Raw genomic sequence first — 16,747 nt, forward strand, 5'->3', positions numbered from 1 at the left:
AAATGCACACATGAGTGGACATAGTCCCTGTATATAAGGTGGATATGAAAATTGAATACAATAAATTGAAAAACAATAAATCTTTAGAAAGGAAGTTTTTTTCCCGTGTGGAAAAATTCCCAGCCCACACCTCTGCTAATGGGTTGTAGGCCATTGCTAAATTATTATCTGTCAGCTCCCGGTTAGGGTTGCCAGGTCCCTCTTCGCCACCAGCAGGAGGTTTTTTTGGGTGGAGCCGGAGGAGAGTAGGGTTTGGGGAGGGGAGAGACTTCAGTGCCACAGATTCCAATTGGCAAAGTGGCCATTTCCTCTAGGTGAACTGATCTCTATCAGCTGGAGATCGGTTGTAATAGCAGGAGATCTCCAGCTATTACCTGGAGGTTGGCAACCCTAGTTCCATTCTGGATTTCCAATGGCAGCCTCTTGGGTTGGGAAATTCCTGGAGATTTGGGGGCGGAGAAAGAGCTCAGCAGAATTGTGATGCCAGTGAGTCCATCCTCCGAAGCTGCCACTTCCTCTTGGGGAACTGATGTCTGTAGCCTGGAGATCAGTTGCAATTGTGGGCAAAGGGAGGTGGGGATCTCCTACTGCAACCGAAAGACTGGCAAGTAGGGCTGCTGACTCCAGGTTGGGAAATACCTAGAGATTTTGGGGGTGGAGCCTGAGGAGGGTGGGGTTTGAGGAGGGGAGATACTTCAATGGGGTATAATGCCATAGAGTCCACCCTCATTTTTCTCCAGGTGAACTGATCTCTGTCGCCTGGAGATCAACTCTAATCCCAGGAGATCTCCAGCCACCACCTTGGCAAGGTGGCAAGCCTACTCCACATTCTCCTACTCCTACTCCACGTTGGCAAGCCTACTCCACATTCTCTGTTCACTCAACCTGCCAGAAAATTCAGCTTCTCTTCCTTCAAGATCCTCCCATCCAGAATTCCTTCTCCAGAAAAACCTTTCCTCGCCCATCTCTTTGCCTCATCTTACCCATTCCTCCACTCACTACCTCCCAGCTCTCCCCTGTCCCCTTAGGGTGCTGATTCACAATCTCTATTTCTCCCTCATTTTCATGCTAACTGTAAGCTCACTGGGGCAGGTAGATACTATTTGATGCAGCCCAGAGCACAGGAGTCCCCCAATTCTGTAGAGTCTGAAGGCTCTTTTGGGATTCTGAGGTCAGTGGGAGCCACCACAAAATAGCTGCCACAAGGGGAGGCGGAAGACTTGGCCAATGACAAAATGGTTGCCATTGGAGGGGGGCTTGGCCAAATACAAAACGTTGGGAGGTTCCAAGCCCAGCATCCTCCTGTGATGGAGGTAGATATTTCTGAATGGGTGCACCCTGAAGACACAAAGGCAATTGATGCTTGGTAATTAGCAGCATTTTTTTGAGCTTTTCACGCTCAACCTTCATTCAGGAAGTGACTGTAAAGCAGGCGCATACCTGCTTTGCATTTCTTAAGAGCCCCTTTAACGGGACCTTTTGTGTTTGCTCCGCCCCCGCCTTGAAGAATCCCCTCAAGGAAGCATGCATCCTTTGTAACTTGTGGAAACAAGCCACCCTTCAACTCTTCTGCTCACTATCATACCACCCTTCTGTACTTCTCAGTGTACCTTGGCTCCTGCAAACCTATTGTTCACAGAGCTGGCTCTGAGCTTTATGGACTCAATTAACGCCACAACCTTCGCCCCCTTAATTTGTCCTCTGTGGTTATAAGGTCAAATGCCTTCCATTGATTCCAGCACCAAAAGCGTTGCCCTCTGTGACTCGCCGTCCAAGTTGCCAAGGGGTTTTTTGGCATCAGAACAGACAGCACACACTGAGCCACAAAACAGACGGGGGGGATACACCGGCTGAGCTCCCAGCCCCCCGCTCCCTCCCAAGCACTTTCTTACCTTGCAGCCTTCGCAGGTGATACATCGGTAGTGGTACCCCGTGGCTTTGTCTCCACATACAACGCACTGTTCATCTTTGTCCAAGTAGCTAGGGATGTACCCTGTGAAGGGGGAAAACAGAGCCAAGAGGTCAGTGCTTGAAGGAGAACCCTGCAGCAAAAGAAGAAGAAGAAGAAGAGTTGGTTTTTATACCCTGATTTTCTCTACCTTTAAGGAATCTCAAACCAGCTTACAATTGCCTGTCCTTCCTCTCCCCACAACAGGCACCTTGTGAGGCAGGTGGGGCTGAGAGAGTTCGGAGAGAACTGGGGCTAGCCCAAGGTCACCCAGCAGGCTTCATGTGGAGGAGTGGGGAATCGAACCTGGTTCTCCAGTTTAGAGTCCACCGCTCTTAACCACTACACCACGCTGGCTCTTAAGGATCTCTTCTACAGCAAGGATCCATCTTGCCCAGCCTGCTGTATTCATAGCAAGCCAGGAGCCAAAGGAAACTGAGATTTTGGCAAGATGGTGGCAATCGCTTTTTGGGTGAAAAAGCACGGGAGATTTTGCCTTGGATTTGCTGCTCTCTAAATGCACATCTTCCCCAGCTGAATGCTAAAAAAAAAAAAAAAGCCCCCATGCAAAGTCTTGAGAATTCAGATGGGGAAAATGTGCATCTAGAGAGCGGCAAATCAAAGACCTCCCATGCGTTTTCGCCCAAAGTTGCTTGTGTCCAGCATGATGTGATCGGACGTATATACTGCCATGGAATGTGGAGGTTCCACTTCAATAAGCTTCATTTAAACTTTAAAAAATCCTTTCCTACTTGTACCTTCGGGGTCTCAAAGTTACTTATGTTCTATAAAACAAATGCCACCATAAAATGGAGTATTACTACCACAGAAAAACACCAAAACGACCATCAAGGGTAAACAGCAGCGAACTAAAACGGTTTGTAAGCTCCTCCAATTATACTAAAAGCTTTACTTGAATTGAAGTTTGTTTTCATATAGATTCCAATGACCAAGCAGGAGAGGAACGATCAGTAGGCTTCCCAGAGTAAAGAGTTCGGACAGAGGGCATTGCTACTGACAAAGCCATAGATCTTGCTAGCCATGTGTTTTTTTGGAGGGGGGGGGAGGTACACACAGAAAGTCTTAGAGTGTCTGACCTGCAACAGGTCTGTCAACACACACTCTAAAATCAGCATTTTGGGACACAGGAGTATGAATGACAAAGAACACCATCCTTTATTTCTCTGCGTAACTTTCCTGCGCCAAAGACTACAAGCTTAGAACGGCAACTCATGCAGAGATTCAAAGAACATCCTCCTCCGAGAGCGAGCAATTGTTTTGCATCTTTGCATCAGGAGAGCTTGAATGATCCGAACACACCCTACAAAGGGAGGCTGAGGCAGAATTATATCCCTCCCCCACATGCACAAACACTTTCCCCAAGGAAAAGGCAAGACTAGAGGAGTAAATCCTACAGAGACGCTGCAGGCAGACTCTTTTGCGAGTGAATATAGTTTGGGTTCACATAGCTATATTGTTTATTTTTTGTGGAATACCAGTATGCTCTGATACACAGTTTGGAAATTACTGATCTAAAAATGCAAAGGGAAAGAAGCTCCTTCAGATACAACTCAGGTTGTTGACAGACCTATTTTCTACTGATCTGTACTATCCTTCCTGAAAAGCCATTTCCATCCATGGCCATTACAGCATCTTGATGCGATGAGTTTCATGGCTTAATTATATATTTTACAAGTCCAAAAATGGCTGCAATCCAGTTTTCATTGAATGGCTCTGAGATGTAATGTTCCAACAGGAAGTAAATGTTCGTTCCCACATCTAAGCAATGACTTCATCCCAGGCTGAAGAGTTATACTTTCTCTACTTCCACAGAATATTTCTCAAGCTGAAGACTTATTTCTCACAGGCCTATGTGAAGATGCAAAGAATGGGATTCATTGTGGATTATGAACAGCTTTCTTCACGGCCAATTTAAAACCAGATTATAACTGCAGTGCTGACAGATGCTAATCAAACCCTATGTACAGAATTTGAGAATTTAATTTCTGAAAGAAAAAAAACCCCACCCCTTAAAGTTCAGGTATATGTTGTGTATAGGTGGTAAGTGTAGGATTGTGGTTAACTCAGCACTCAGGAGGGTTGCCAGACCCTCACCACAGGCAGGGGATCCCCTGCTTTGGGCCCCCTCCCCCTGGCGCCATTCAGCTGGCTGGCAGAAGTCTTACCAGGCACAAATTAAGGCCTAGGCTTGACGTTGTCAGTGCATTGACAGTGCATTGACGACAGAAGCATCGTCATCGTGTTGCCAATGACATGGGAGAGACACTCAGGTATTCGGGCAAAACTCCATAGAGTTTGCGACTGGTAAGACCATTCCCACCGGTTGCCAGGAGGTACCTGGCAACCCTACCCAGCAGTGAAAGAATGGCACACAGCACATACTCAGAGGCACTCCGCATGTTCCAAGGTGGTCTGATAGGGAAAAAAAATCAGATGGACTGGGTGGACCTGGGTTCAGCTTTCTGCTCAGCCTTGGAAGTTCACTGTAAAAACCAACAGAAGTCTAGAGGTGCAGTAAAGACTAGTACCATTTTATTCTAGCATACCAGAGCCCACTTCGTCAGATGCTATGCAGTGACTCCTCACCAAGACGTCCTTCTATACAAAAGGTTATGAAAAAATAAATAAATAGCAGAGACAAGGGGCCACGAAACGGGGAAATCCCAGGTACAACAAACTCGGGCCTGCCCTTGGATCTCAACCTGATTAATCTGTATCATAACTCAGCTATAAAGCACATAATTGGATAGCTCTATACCTGGTACTCAACATTCTGCAGAGAAGCATAGGATAGGTAGGGTTGCCAGGTCCCCCCCTCTTGATTGGCGGGAGGTTTTAGGGGGTGGGGCTGGGGCAGCCACGCGCACGCGATGACATCGCCTCCGGGCTTACTTCCGGAAGCGCTGCATCGGCACAGCCGATTTAGCACTCAAACCCCCAAATTTGGGGGGTTTCAGTGCTAAAGCAGCCGCAGTGATGCAGCACTTCTGGGGGTAAACCTGGAAGTAACGTCATTGCGTGAGCGTGGCTGTGTGCACACACGATTGCCACTCCGAAGCAGCTGGGTGGATTGGCAGGCAATTGCCCACCAAAACCACCCACCTGGCAACCCTAAGTATAGGGATATGGTAAAACAAGCCTCATAGGGTTGCCAACTCAAGATTGGGAAATTCCTGCAAATTTGGGGGTGGCGCCTGAATGCGGTTTGGGGAAGGGAGAGACCTAAGCAGGTAGGGTTGCCAGGTCCCTCTTTGCCACTGGAGGAGGTTTTTGGGTTTGGGGAAGGGAGGGACTTCAATGCCATAATGGCCAATGGCCAATTATGGCCATTTTCTCCAGGTGAACTGATCTCTATCGGCTGGAGATCAGTTGTAATAGCAGGAGATCTCCAGCTAGTACCTGGAGGTTGGCAATCGTATAAGCAGGGTATAATGCCATAAAGTCAATCCTCTGAAGCAGCCATTTTCTCCCGGGTAACTGAATCCCGCCGTCTGGAGATCGGTTATAATTCCAGGAGATCTTTAGGCCCCACCTGGAGGTTGGCAACCCTAAGGCCTCACACCTGCCGCTTGCAGGTTACCCTGTACCTGAGGCAGCTTTGCTTTGCCAACCAAACATGGCGGGCAGTGGTGTCAGAAGGAGGGGGGAGATCCATACACATTTACCCCAAGGGGCCAAAGGGGTCTCTTTGACCCCATATCCATGGCGGGCGAGGGGCAGCAGCGTCTGTCCTTGCCTGCTCCCGAAGCCCCCCCCCCAAAAGCTTTGTTAGCCGTTCTGAAAGGCTATTTAAAGTACCGCTAATGAGTCTGCTGTTCATGCGGAAAGCACAACGCCATGTACAGCCATAAAAGGGCTCTTTTATCTCTGGGGCTTGGGGGGCTGAGGGGGAAGGAAGCTGTGCCCGATTCCCCCCCTTCCCCGTCCACCCCTCCCTCCCGCACACCAATTCACGTATCCTTGCTTACCCTCTAGGGCCTGATCAGCACCCGCGACGAAGGCGTCCCCCACCCCAAGCCCGAGAAAAGGAGTCCTGTTCTCTCCATTGCCCCCCTGCCCTTATAGTGCCCTATTGTCTGATGGTGTGGCAAGGGTCACCTCTCTGTGACCCCTGGGTGACCGAGTCCTGACACCCCCCCCCCATGGTATCAGCATGCATGGGGGGGGGGAGAATAAGACTCGGGAATCCTCACCAGTAAGAATAGGGACAGCTGCCTTCAAGGAGAGGAAGGTTGCCTAGAAATGTACAGTGTTTGGGTGGGGGGGAGGAATGGCAATCTAAATATTAAAGTATCAAATAAAATATGCACAATTAAAAAAAACTCCTTGGCCTGCTTCTGCTTCTTCTTCCTCTTGCCTCCAATCCTCTTTTTGGGCTTGCACATCACAGTGCGATTTATGGCGTATCGTCACCTCGCGAACTTTCATGTAGGCCTTCCTACTTTTCTAAGACCATTTATTTTAAAAAACATTCATTCATTCATTCATTCATTCATTCATTCATTCATTCATTCATATACTTCCATCCCGCTTTTCTTCCCATCATTCATTCATTCATTCATTCATTCATTCATTCACTTCCATCCCGCTTTTCTTCCCATCGGGGACCCCGAAGTAGCAGATAACACTGTTCTCTTCTCCTCCATTTTCTCCCCAAAATGATTAGGGGGCTACAGCAACTGCCCTATGAGGAGCGGTTAAAACGCTTAGGGCTGTTTAGCTTGGAAAGAAGGCGGCTAAGGGGAGACATGATAGAGGTCTATAAAATTATGCATGGTTTGGAGAGAGGGGACAGGGAGAAGCTTTTCTCCCTCTCTCATAATACCCGAACACGGGGTCGTCTGCTGAAGCTGGAGGGTGAGAGATTCAAAACAGATAAAAGGAAGTAGTTCTTCACACAACGCATCGTTAAATTATGGAACTCCCTACTGCAGGATGTGGTGGTGGCTGCCAACTTGGAAAGCTTTAAGAGGGGAGCGGACACGTTGATGGAGGAAGGGGGTATTCATGGCTACTGGCAGGGATGGTTGCTGGTCGTGATGCATCCCTGATCTCTCCAGGATCAGAGGAGCATGCCTATTATATTGGGTGCTTGGAGGGCAGGCAGGATGGTGCTGCTGCAGTCATGTTGTTTGTGGGCTTCCTAGAGGCACTTGGTTGGCCACTGTGTGAACGGACTGCTCAACTTGGTGGACCTTGGTCTGATCCAGCATAGCCTTTCTTATGTTCTAATCCCAAGAGGAAGGTCCGGCTGAGAGAAAGCGTTAGCACCTGGCCCGAAGTCGCCCAGCAAACTTCCTTGGCAGAGCAGGGATTGGAAAGGGGTCCTCTTCTGGTCCTATTGATTCTCCAGGACACGTGCTCCTGGAATGTCATTTTTATGAGGATATGAGATCAAGTTTTATTATTCCTCTTGTGACAAGATTGGACTAGTACCTCTGTGCCTGAGTTAATACCCTATTTATTAAGTGACAGCGATCCTAAGGTTACATTGGCAGTGGCAAAATGGATCTCAGTCCTAGAATTTGTGGGAGAAGGGGAGGCATGGACAATATATTGCCAAAATGAATTTAAGTTGTGAAGTATTGAAGGTTATGTTTTGTTCTAATTCAATTGATTAAAGTAGAAATACTATTAAGATAAATGATTTAGATTTTAAGAATTGTTCCGATTTATATATGAAGTATTGTATTGGATTAGTAATTAAATGCAAAGGTGACAATAAAGTTATCAAAAAGATAGAGGAGAGAGGGGAAGTCAACGTAAATATATGAATTAATTAGTTATATAGAATAGAGAAATATTGTTTATATCTTATAATCATCTTAATGAATGATGGAAACTACTGTAATATAAAAAACAATAAAAATGTTATAAAAAAACAAAAACAAAATGGATTTCAGTCCTTATATCCCTTAAACAGTAGACTTAGAATTACGCTGCTCAAGATTTATGAATCAAGGAGCTTCTAAGGGAGGAAGGAAAGGAACCGGGGTCCCCCCCCACACCATGCTGGATCAGACCGATGGTTTATTTAGTCCAGCTTCCCGTTTCTGACTGTGGCCAGTCAGACGCCATGGGGAAACCCTGCAGCAATCCCCCCCCATTTCTGACTGTTCCCCCAGCATCTGTCAATCTGAACCCAGAGGTCACATTCAGCTAGATGGCTACCGTTGGTGAACTCTGTGCCTTTGTCTCTCTTTCCCCCAGGCCACACTGCCTATATTGTTTGCTGCCTTCGCCCTCCCAGACTCTCTGGAGCTTCCCCTCTGAAGCGAAAACCATCCATCACTTGCAACTGGATTGGCCTGCCCACACAGGGAAATCCAGCTGCAAACAACTGCTACAGTGCTACCATAGCGCAGTACCCAAGGATATGTAGAAGCAGCTCTGTTTCCAGCGTGGTGCAATGGTTAAGAGTGGTGGTTTGGAGCGGTAGAGTCTGATCTGGAGAACCGGGTTGGTTTCCCCACTCCCACACAGGAAGCTAGCTCTTAAGAGAACTGCGACTAGCCCAAAGTCACCCAGCTGGCTTCATGTGGAGGAGCGAGGAAACCAACCCGGTTCACCAGATTAGCGTCTGCCGCTCATGTGGAGGAGTGGGAAACTGAACCGGTTCTCCAAATCAGAGTCCACCGCTCCAAACCACCGCTCTCAACCACTACACCACGCTGGGAACCATATACACATCATAAGTGAAGATCATATGCACATACATGGTGGGTGGTAGATGCCGTCAAGTCACAGCTGACATACGTTTTTGGAAGATGTAACACTCATGGGGAATTTAGTACTAGTTACAGCTTCCTAATGAATGTATTTGGGGCAAAATACATCGGTGTGAGCCCTTCACACATGAGGGTGTACACACTTTCCCCTCCTACATACGTACAGAGAAAGGGTCCCAAAGAGCGGACAGGATTTTCCAGAGGGAGGCAGGCAGGCAGGCAATAATGGGAAGAGGCCGTGGATCTTGTCACCATCTGGAGCACAGCTGTTTGCAACATGAAAACCCTACGGTTTGGGATGGGGGGGGGGAGAAGATGAGAAGGCCTCCTTCCCTCCTCCCTCCCTGCCAGCTAGACAGCCAGCATCTGGATAAGAAGCGAAAGCATCAGGGTGCTTTGCCGACGCCCCTCCTCCTTACTGACAGACCACACAATTTGCAGCCACATCAGACCCATTTGAACAGCCTCTTTCGAGGCTCAAAAAGAAAGCTAGTACCACACACCTTCCCTGCTCAGTTTCCGCCTGAGAAAGTCAAGCAGCGGACACAGTCACTGATCTGAGAGCCCTTAACATGTGGGGGAACAGTGGGTGGGTGCTAGGGTTGCCGACCTCCAGGTGGTAGATGGAGATCTCCTGCTATTACCACTGATCTCCAGCCGATAGAGATCAGTTCCCCTAGAGAAAATGGCTGCTTTGGGCAATTGGACTCTATGGCATTGAAATCCTTCCCCTTCCCAAACCTCACCCTCCTCAGAGTCCACCCCAAAAACCTCCTGCTGGTGGCAAAGAGGGACCTGGCAACCCTAGTAGGTGCCCGCATTTCCCATTGCTTGCGCACTGTAACGAGTGGCATGGAACATAAACTCACAATGTGCATGTGGATTGCTCACTGAGCCCACATCTCACCCACGCTGCATGTTACACTGTACACCCTACCTGAGCAGAATAATTTTTTTTATTCCATTTGTACTTATTCATATTATGTATTAAATGTATATAGTGACAGATGACTGCAAGGGGAAGAGGGGCAAAATGCGTAAATAAAAGCATAATTATACAATTCGTTCTATTTACTTACTTCATTTACGCCAAAGTGGCTTACATTGTTCGCCCCTCCTCCCTTTTACCCTAACGACAGCCCTGTGAGGTAGGTTAGGCTAAAAGAGGCTGGCAGGCCCAAGGTCACCCAGGAGGCTTCCATGGTAGAAATTCGAACCCAGGTCTCCCAGATTGTAGTCCCACAGTCTAGCCACTATACTACATTGCTTTCTAACGGTTTTACAGCTTAAAAAATGTTATTACAATTATAATGAGAGTATGAGCATTATCTTTCATAAAAGGTAATATCTTACAGTACATTTTGCCCTCTATGATAGGGTTGCCAGTTCCGGGTTGGGAAACACCTGGAGATTTCTGGGGCGAAGCCTGAGGAGAGCAGGGTTTGGGGAGGGGAGGGACTTCAATGCCATAGAATCCAATTGCCAAAGTGGCCATTTTCTCCGGGGGAACTGATCTCTATTAGCTGGAGATCAGTTGTAATAGCAGGAGATCTCCAGCTAGTACCTGGAGGTTGGCAACCCTACTCTGTGACTTGAGCCCTGACATGAATAGCCCCAGGCTAGCCTGATCTCACCAGATCTCAGAAGCTAAGCAGGGTTGACCCTGGCAAGTATTTGGATGGGAGACCTCCAAGGAATATACCAGGGGCGTGCCGCAGAGGCAGGCGATGGCAAACCACATCTGAACGTCTCTTGCCTTGAAAACCGCACCAGGGGTTGCCATAAGTCAGATGTGACTTGATGGCAAAAAAATGTTGAAGAGCATTATGGATTCTTGGGGGCAGCATGCCCACTTAAATCAGGAGGAGCATAACCAAGCTTCACACCCAGCTTTCACACCCAATTTTATGTATACTGTTAAAAAAATATTCTATTTAGTTGCTGGATTTTGAGTTTTTCTCCTTGTTCTGAAAGAAAGAAAGAAAGAAAGAAAGAAAGAAAGAAAGAAAGAAAGAAAGAAAGAAAGAAAGAAAGAAAGAAAGAAAGAAAGAAAGAAAGAAAGAAATCTTCCCTTCAGACTCATGAATGCTAAATAGCAACCTGAACAATATCATCCCCCCGGCAGACTGTGAAACTTCAGCCGAAACAGAATCGCAGAAGACAGACCGAGGCGACAGGCCCACCCTGTGAAACTCTCCTACGTGTACAGTGGCATAGACCTTGGTGAACCATTCCCACTCAGTTTCAGCAGTGGAGAGAATGTCCTCCAGGAGAACAGGAATCCACTGTAAGAAAGAGGTTCGATCATGATTTCCAATAACGATTTTGAGGGCAAGCCCAAACCACTGTCGTGTGTGTTTTCCTTCATCCGCAGACTTTGCAGAACGGGACTTTTCCACTTCCCCCTTTGGCTGCAGCCCAGAGTCCCCCCGAAATGTGTTCAGGGGCAGCGGTCAGAAGGCCCTGAGGAACAGCGCAGAGGCCAAAGGGAAGGTCTGCACCGGGAGGAGGGAATAGGCAGAAATTGCTGGCTCCTCTTCTTCAAACGGGAACGCTGTTCCATTGGAGAAACAGTGTGTGGATTTGTGCCGTCGTTCTGATGCAATGGCAAACTACAGTTTGCCGAGAAAGGGAAGAAATGCCACGTGCAGAAATGTCACACGAGGAGGCTCGCTTATAACACCAAACCAAGGTTCGGAGTGCTGTGTGAACTGAGACACAGCCATTTACTACCAGTGCCCCGTTGCAACACCCACCTCCTTCCCCCAAGGCAGTGTCCAGAGAAACCACACCGATCTCTCTGTGCCAGGTAAACATGTGGGCTGGGGGTAAGCAGGGTTACAAGCAGTTCCGCTTATCTTTCCGAGCAGAGATGTGCCCTAAAAGGCAACAAAGAAGGATGCGTGCCCGTTGATCGGTTTACACCCCTGGCATTATGTACCCGCCCACCCCCATCCCCGGAGCAGTTTTATAACTTTTAAAAACGTTGATTGCGTTTACCAACAATGATGGGGAATGAACATTTGAATGAACATGAGGCGCTCTTTAAGAATTAAAGCATGCGCCCGCCAGCCCGCCCCTGAGCCTCGGCGCACTGCAACTTCACCTCTTGCGTCCCCCACAGGAAGCCACGCCCTTTCACACTTTATCTTCCGCCTCCAGATCTGGCCGTTTGAGAACCGATATCCTGAACTGCCCCCCCCCCCCCCCGTGACCTCTGCCTGGCCAGCAGAAAGGATCAATAGAACCTCAATGGGGTCAGGACGGATGGATTTCAGAACGATATCCTGTTTTACCGTCTGGGTGACGGACAGCCTCTTGGAGTCAAGGCAGTCTCCACCTCCCCCCACCCGAATTTCTTTTGCAAAGACTCAATGCGTTGACTAGTCTCACACTCTGAAGGTCTGATTAATGTCACACAAATACATGAAGCTGCCTTATACTGAATGAGACCCTTGGTCCATCGAAGTCAGTATTGTCTACTCAGACCAGCAGCGGCTCTCCAGGGTCTCAGGCAGGGGTCTTTCATATCACCTACTTGCCTGGCCCCTTTAACTGGAGATGCCGGGGATTGAACCTGGGACCATCTGCGTGCCAAGCAGATGCTCTACCACTGAGCCACGGCCCCTCTCCCTGGGTCTCCAGGGTCTCAGGCAGGGGTCTTTCACATCACCTACTTGCCTGGCCCCTTTAACTGGAGATGCCGGGGATTGAACCTGGGACCTTCTGCATGCCAAGCAGATGACCTACGACTGAGCCACAGCCTCTCTCCATGCCGGGGGTCAGGAAAGCCACCCCCTCATCCGGATGCAAGCTGACCTGGTGCAGACATGTGTTTTGGCTGACCTGGCAGCGTGTGAGTCTTGCAAGCACATACCTGCTGTGGATACGCCCTTCATGTAGGGATTCTTTTGGTATTGACTGAACAGGTGAATCTGGGAGGGGGTGGGCAGCTGGTGAGTGGACAGATCCCAATCTGGGCAGCTGCGGGATTGGACAATTGGAACCTCCTTTTCCAAGGCTGCTTCTATGATTCTACAGTAAAAAAGATTCTTCTTGGTGGATCGAGCGCTGAGGCCAGGCTAGGTCTGGCTTTCTTTTAACTGCTGAAAGCTGCCGTTTGCTGAGAGACAGCTGCACAAACGTCGATGGCAGAAAATGGGGATACCCTCCTCTACTCCTAACTGGGAGACCGGGATACAACTCCCCACTGTGCCATGAAATGTACTTGGACATGGGGTCAGTCATGCCCTCTCAGCCTCATCTACCTTGCAGGGCTGTTGTGAGGATAAAATGGAAGAAAGAAGAATCATGTATGCTGCCCTGGGCTCCTTGATGTAAGGTAAAATCACACTTTGTAGCTATGTTGCTATGGAACTCTGTTCTGCGCACCCAGCCATAGCCACTCCAGGCCTGCACCGACTCGTGACATCAAACCGCGTTCATTAGATTTTTATACCCCACTTTCCTCTCCAATGCAGACCCAAAGCGGCATGCAATATCCTTCTCTCCTCCTCCACTTTATCCTCACAACCACCACCCTGTGAAGTAGGCTAGGGTGAGAGAGAGTAACTGAACACATGAAGCTGCCTTATACTGAATCAGACCCTTGGTCCATCATAGTCAGTATCGTCTACTCAGACCGGCAGCAGCTCTCTAGGGCCTCAGGTAGAGGTCTTTTGCGTCACCTACTTGCCTAGTCCCTTTAACTGGAGATGCCAGGGATTGAACCTGGGACCTTCTGCACACCAAGCAGATGCTCTACCACTGAGCCACGGCCCCTCCCCTAAGGTTCACCTTGTGCGCTTCCATAGCAGAGTGGGGAACTGAACTCGGCCCTCCCAGATCCTAGTCTGGCATAATGCCTTCACTATGCTGCACTCACCAGCCGTGCATTCTAGATTCCCAAGCGCAACGCACCAACCAGCAGTGCATGCTGGATTCCCAAGTGCAACAAACTTCCTTGCTGGCAAAATACAGGAGGTCAAGTTTCGACACACCACAGCACATAGCTAATGGGCCATAAATTGTGTGTGGCTGGGGTATGTTCCCTGCATGTCAGCATCCAATCTGCCACTACGCGGCACTGCTGGAGACCAACTGATGTGTGATCCCCCCACGGAGCATCTGACCCTCTGCAGCAGGGGTCCCAACACCTTTTCTACCACCCAAGTGTTTTTAGGAAGTGAGTGTGGCCAGGCAGGGCTTTTCATCAGCAAGGTTTCTGATTGACTATTGGAGATTTGATTGGCGGTGCAGATTTCTTTAAATGTTGCTTTGGGAGCAGCTGCTACCACGGCACAAGGACCTGCGCGGAGTTACTGAAGTTCAGCTGTGGCGCTCGTTTTGTGGCTGGCTCCGCCTCCTGTGGCAGCCATTTTGTGTAGGGTTGCCAAGTGCCCGGTGGCGGCGGGTAAAATCCCGCCGATCCGGCGGGCACTGTGGGCTCGCGCGCACACATGCGCACGCACCTCCCTTTCGGGTAAACCCGAAAGTGATGCAAACACTGGGAATCTTGGAGAAAACTCTATGGGTTGGTGCGGCAGCACGCACGATCCCTGCCTCAGCTCCGTCCCAAAACCTCCCAACGGAGACAGGGGGGACCCGACAGCCCTGATTTTGTTGCTGAACCCACCGTGCCGCGTCAGAACTCCAAATGTGCCCGCAGGCTGGAAAAGGTCGGGGACCCCTGCTCCTCAGGGTGTCTGAGTGTCATTGGGTGGCATTTCATACTGTATGAATGGTGACTTTTGGGGAAGAGGCAACAAATCACGCAGTCAAGGATCAGCAAGAGTGGGGTCGCTTCTTCAGTAAGGAGGAGTGAAAGCAGGTCAGTCGAAAAGAGAGGGGCATTACGCAATCGTAAAAATAAAAGTACTTACCTGACATGCTGCTTTTCACCGAACATTGGCTGCTTTTTCTTTTACGTTTCCCATCCGGCCACCTTTGCAGAAGAGGAGAGGTGGAAGAGAGACAAAAAAAAGGGAAAGGATTTAATTTTATGCAGCTTTAAGGGACCAGGCAACCCCTGCGCCTTCACCTGCCGCCTTTATAAACCATGATGCCGCTTTGCCACCACTCGTGCCAAAGATTCCTCAGCTCACCTTTGCACTTCACACAGCCTCATTTCCCTCATCCCTCTCCCCTGCAGGAAGGCAAAAGCGGAATGAGAGGACTCGCTTTGCGTTATCTGGAAGGAGCAGAGGTGATAAGGGGACCGGGGAGACGTTTCATGGCGCACATGCACACACAGAAACTCCCCCCACCACCGACTTGGGATTCCCATGTTGTCCTTTCAGCGGCCTTAAAACCCTATTGCCGCACCCTCACCACAAGCCAGTTCACGCTTTCCTTTTCTGCATGGGCTTTCCGTGGGGGGTCAAACAAGAAAAACCTAACTGTTCGAGCAGTCTGGAGAGCCACCGTGGCGCAGCGGTGAAGAGCGGCAAGACTCTAATCTGGAGAACCAGGTTCGATTCCCCACTCCTCCACATGAAGCCTGCCGGGTGACCTTGGGCCAGTCACAGTTCTCTCCGAACTCTCAGGCCACATGGAGGCAGGCAGTGGCAAACCACCTCTGATCATCTCTTGCTTTGAAAACCCTACGGGGTTGCCAAAGGTCAGACAGCACACACACACACACTAGGGTTTTGGGCGGCGGATCCTGAGCAAGGTGGGGTTTGAGGAGGGGAGGGACTTCAATGCCATAGAGTCCAATTGCCAAAGCAGCCATTTCCTCCAGGTGAACTGATCTCTATCGGCTGGAGATCAGTTGTAATTGCAGGACAGCTCCTGCTAGTACCTGGAGGTTGGCCACCCTAGCACACACACAGAGCAGTGGGATTCATACCCCCCTTCTGCTCCTACAGATTTAGGGTTGCCAACATCCAGGTGGTGGCTGGAGACCTGCCCTCCTCAGGTTCCACCCCCAAAATCTCCCAAGTATTTCCCAACCTGGAACTGGCAACTCTATACGGATAAGCAGCACTGGAGCACATGAATTGGTGCAATTTCATCATGACCTTCCGTAGAGAAGTTCAGTGTGGTATCCATGGCATTTACCACACTGGAATGTGGTAACTCCCATGGCCATTGCTCAGTGGAAGAGCACCTACTTGGCATGCAGAAGGTCCCAGGTTCAATCCACGGCATCGCCGGTTAAAAGGATCAGGTAGTAGGTGATGTGAGACCCTGTAGAGCTGCTGCCAGTCTGAATAGACAATACTAAACTTCATGTGTGTGTTCAGCTTCACAACAACCCTGTAAGGTTAGTTAAGCCTGACAGTAGCGATCAGCCCAAGGTCAACGAGAGAAGTCTCATGCTTGTATAGAAATTCAAACTCCCCAATTGGGGGACTGGTTTACCTGTGTAGTAGAATATAGTGGTAGAGTACTGAGGTGGTAGAACAAAGGGTACCACTTCACACAGCAATAGGGTTGCCAGGTGCCTCTTTGCCACCAGCAGAAGGTTTTTGGGGAGGAGCCTGAGGAAGGCAGGGTTTGGGGAGGGGAGGGTCTTCAATGCCATAGAGTCCAATTGCCAAAGCAGCCATTTTCTCGAGGTGAACTGATCTCTATCAGCTGGAGATCAGATGTAATACAGGAGATCTCCAGCTGGTATCTGGAGGTTGGCAACCCTATGCAGCAGGGGAGGGAGTTACTTTTTGGGGAAGTTGCTCATCATACTCTCTCAACCTACCTCAAAGGGCTGTTGTGAAGATAAAATAAAGGAAGGGAGAACAGTGTAAACAACTTTGGGTCCCCACAGGGCAGAAATGCAGGGAATAAATGAACCAAATAGAAATACAATAAATCCTGACAACAGCCATCGTGTTAGATAGGTTAGGCTGAGTGTGCAACTGGCCCGAGGTCATCCAGCAAGCTTCAACTGGCAGAGTGGAGATTCGAACCCAAGTCTTCCAGATCATAACCTGACTCTCTAACCACTACACTATGCTGGAAAACCAACACAGCATGCGAAGGGCTAGGCTAGAACCTTTTACACTGATGTGCAATATATATATATTTTTGCAGGGAATTTTCACATGGG

At 49.1% G+C, this 16,747-nt stretch overlaps 1 protein-coding gene and 1 non-coding gene across 2 annotated transcripts in view; both read right to left on the reverse strand.

The window, feature by feature from the left end:
• THRA (thyroid hormone receptor alpha) overlaps window positions 1-16,747 on the reverse strand; it is a 68,512-nt gene that overhangs the window by 18,555 nt on the left and 33,210 nt on the right. The window contains exons 2-3 of the mRNA XM_056863062.1: window positions 14,580-14,641; window positions 1,893-1,993 (exon numbers count right to left, since the gene is read on the reverse strand). Coding sequence (XP_056719040.1) covers window positions 1,893-1,993; window positions 14,580-14,641 — 163 coding nt within the window. The remainder of the gene's footprint in view (window positions 1-1,892; window positions 1,994-14,579; window positions 14,642-16,747) is intronic.
• TRNAT-GGU (transfer RNA threonine (anticodon GGU)) lies at window positions 13,408-13,476 on the reverse strand. The gene has a single exon. It is a non-coding gene; the product is annotated as a tRNA-Thr (tRNA).

Source organism: Euleptes europaea, chromosome 18 (assembly GCF_029931775.1).
Source record: "Euleptes europaea isolate rEulEur1 chromosome 18, rEulEur1.hap1, whole genome shotgun sequence".
Classification (NCBI taxonomy): Eukaryota; Metazoa; Chordata; class Lepidosauria; order Squamata; family Sphaerodactylidae; genus Euleptes; species Euleptes europaea.